This window comes from Penaeus monodon, chromosome 30 (assembly GCF_015228065.2).
Source record: "Penaeus monodon isolate SGIC_2016 chromosome 30, NSTDA_Pmon_1, whole genome shotgun sequence".
NCBI lineage: Eukaryota > Metazoa > Arthropoda > Malacostraca > Decapoda > Penaeidae > Penaeus > Penaeus monodon.
Genome location: NC_051415.1, coordinates 768,399 through 768,795, shown reverse-complemented (window position 1 = coordinate 768,795; position 397 = coordinate 768,399). Strand labels below are relative to the sequence as shown.

Sequence of the window (397 nt, the reverse complement as noted above, 5' to 3'; positions counted from 1 at the left end):
GAAGTAAGCGGCCATACCTGTACAGAGCCTGCGGTCTGGTGCTGGCGATAATGCCAAGAGGGACATCGTCGATCGCACTGTCAGCCAGCTAAAGGACATGAGTATTTCTTAAATGCGCTGCGATATAATGTTTTAATTTTTTGAACAATTTCTTTGTAATAGTCCCGATTAATATTCATAAAGAATTAGCCAGTTTTAAGGCAAGATAGCGATACAAACCTCTAGCGTTGGGTAGTGCAGAGGGGCTGGTCGATCACACTCGCATAAACCTCCATATCCCCCGAACCTCCTGCAGAAGCTCCATCGCTCCGCCTCGCTCCCCTTGCGCACGTCCCAGCACGGCCCTTCCGCAGACAAAGATGTTAATGGCGAATAAAATATTACCTACAGGTAACTC

General features: G+C 47.6%; 1 protein-coding gene across 1 annotated transcript in view; it reads right to left on the bottom strand.

Moving 5' to 3' along the window:
- The window catches only part of LOC119592260 (protein O-linked-mannose beta-1,2-N-acetylglucosaminyltransferase 1-like), a 63,690-nt gene that overhangs the window by 60,778 nt on the left and 2,515 nt on the right, over positions 1–397 (bottom strand). The window contains exons 4-5 of the mRNA XM_037941088.1: positions 220–344; positions 18–88 (exon numbers count right to left, since the gene is read on the bottom strand). Coding sequence (XP_037797016.1) covers positions 18–88; positions 220–344 — 196 coding nt within the window. The remainder of the gene's footprint in view (positions 1–17; positions 89–219; positions 345–397) is intronic.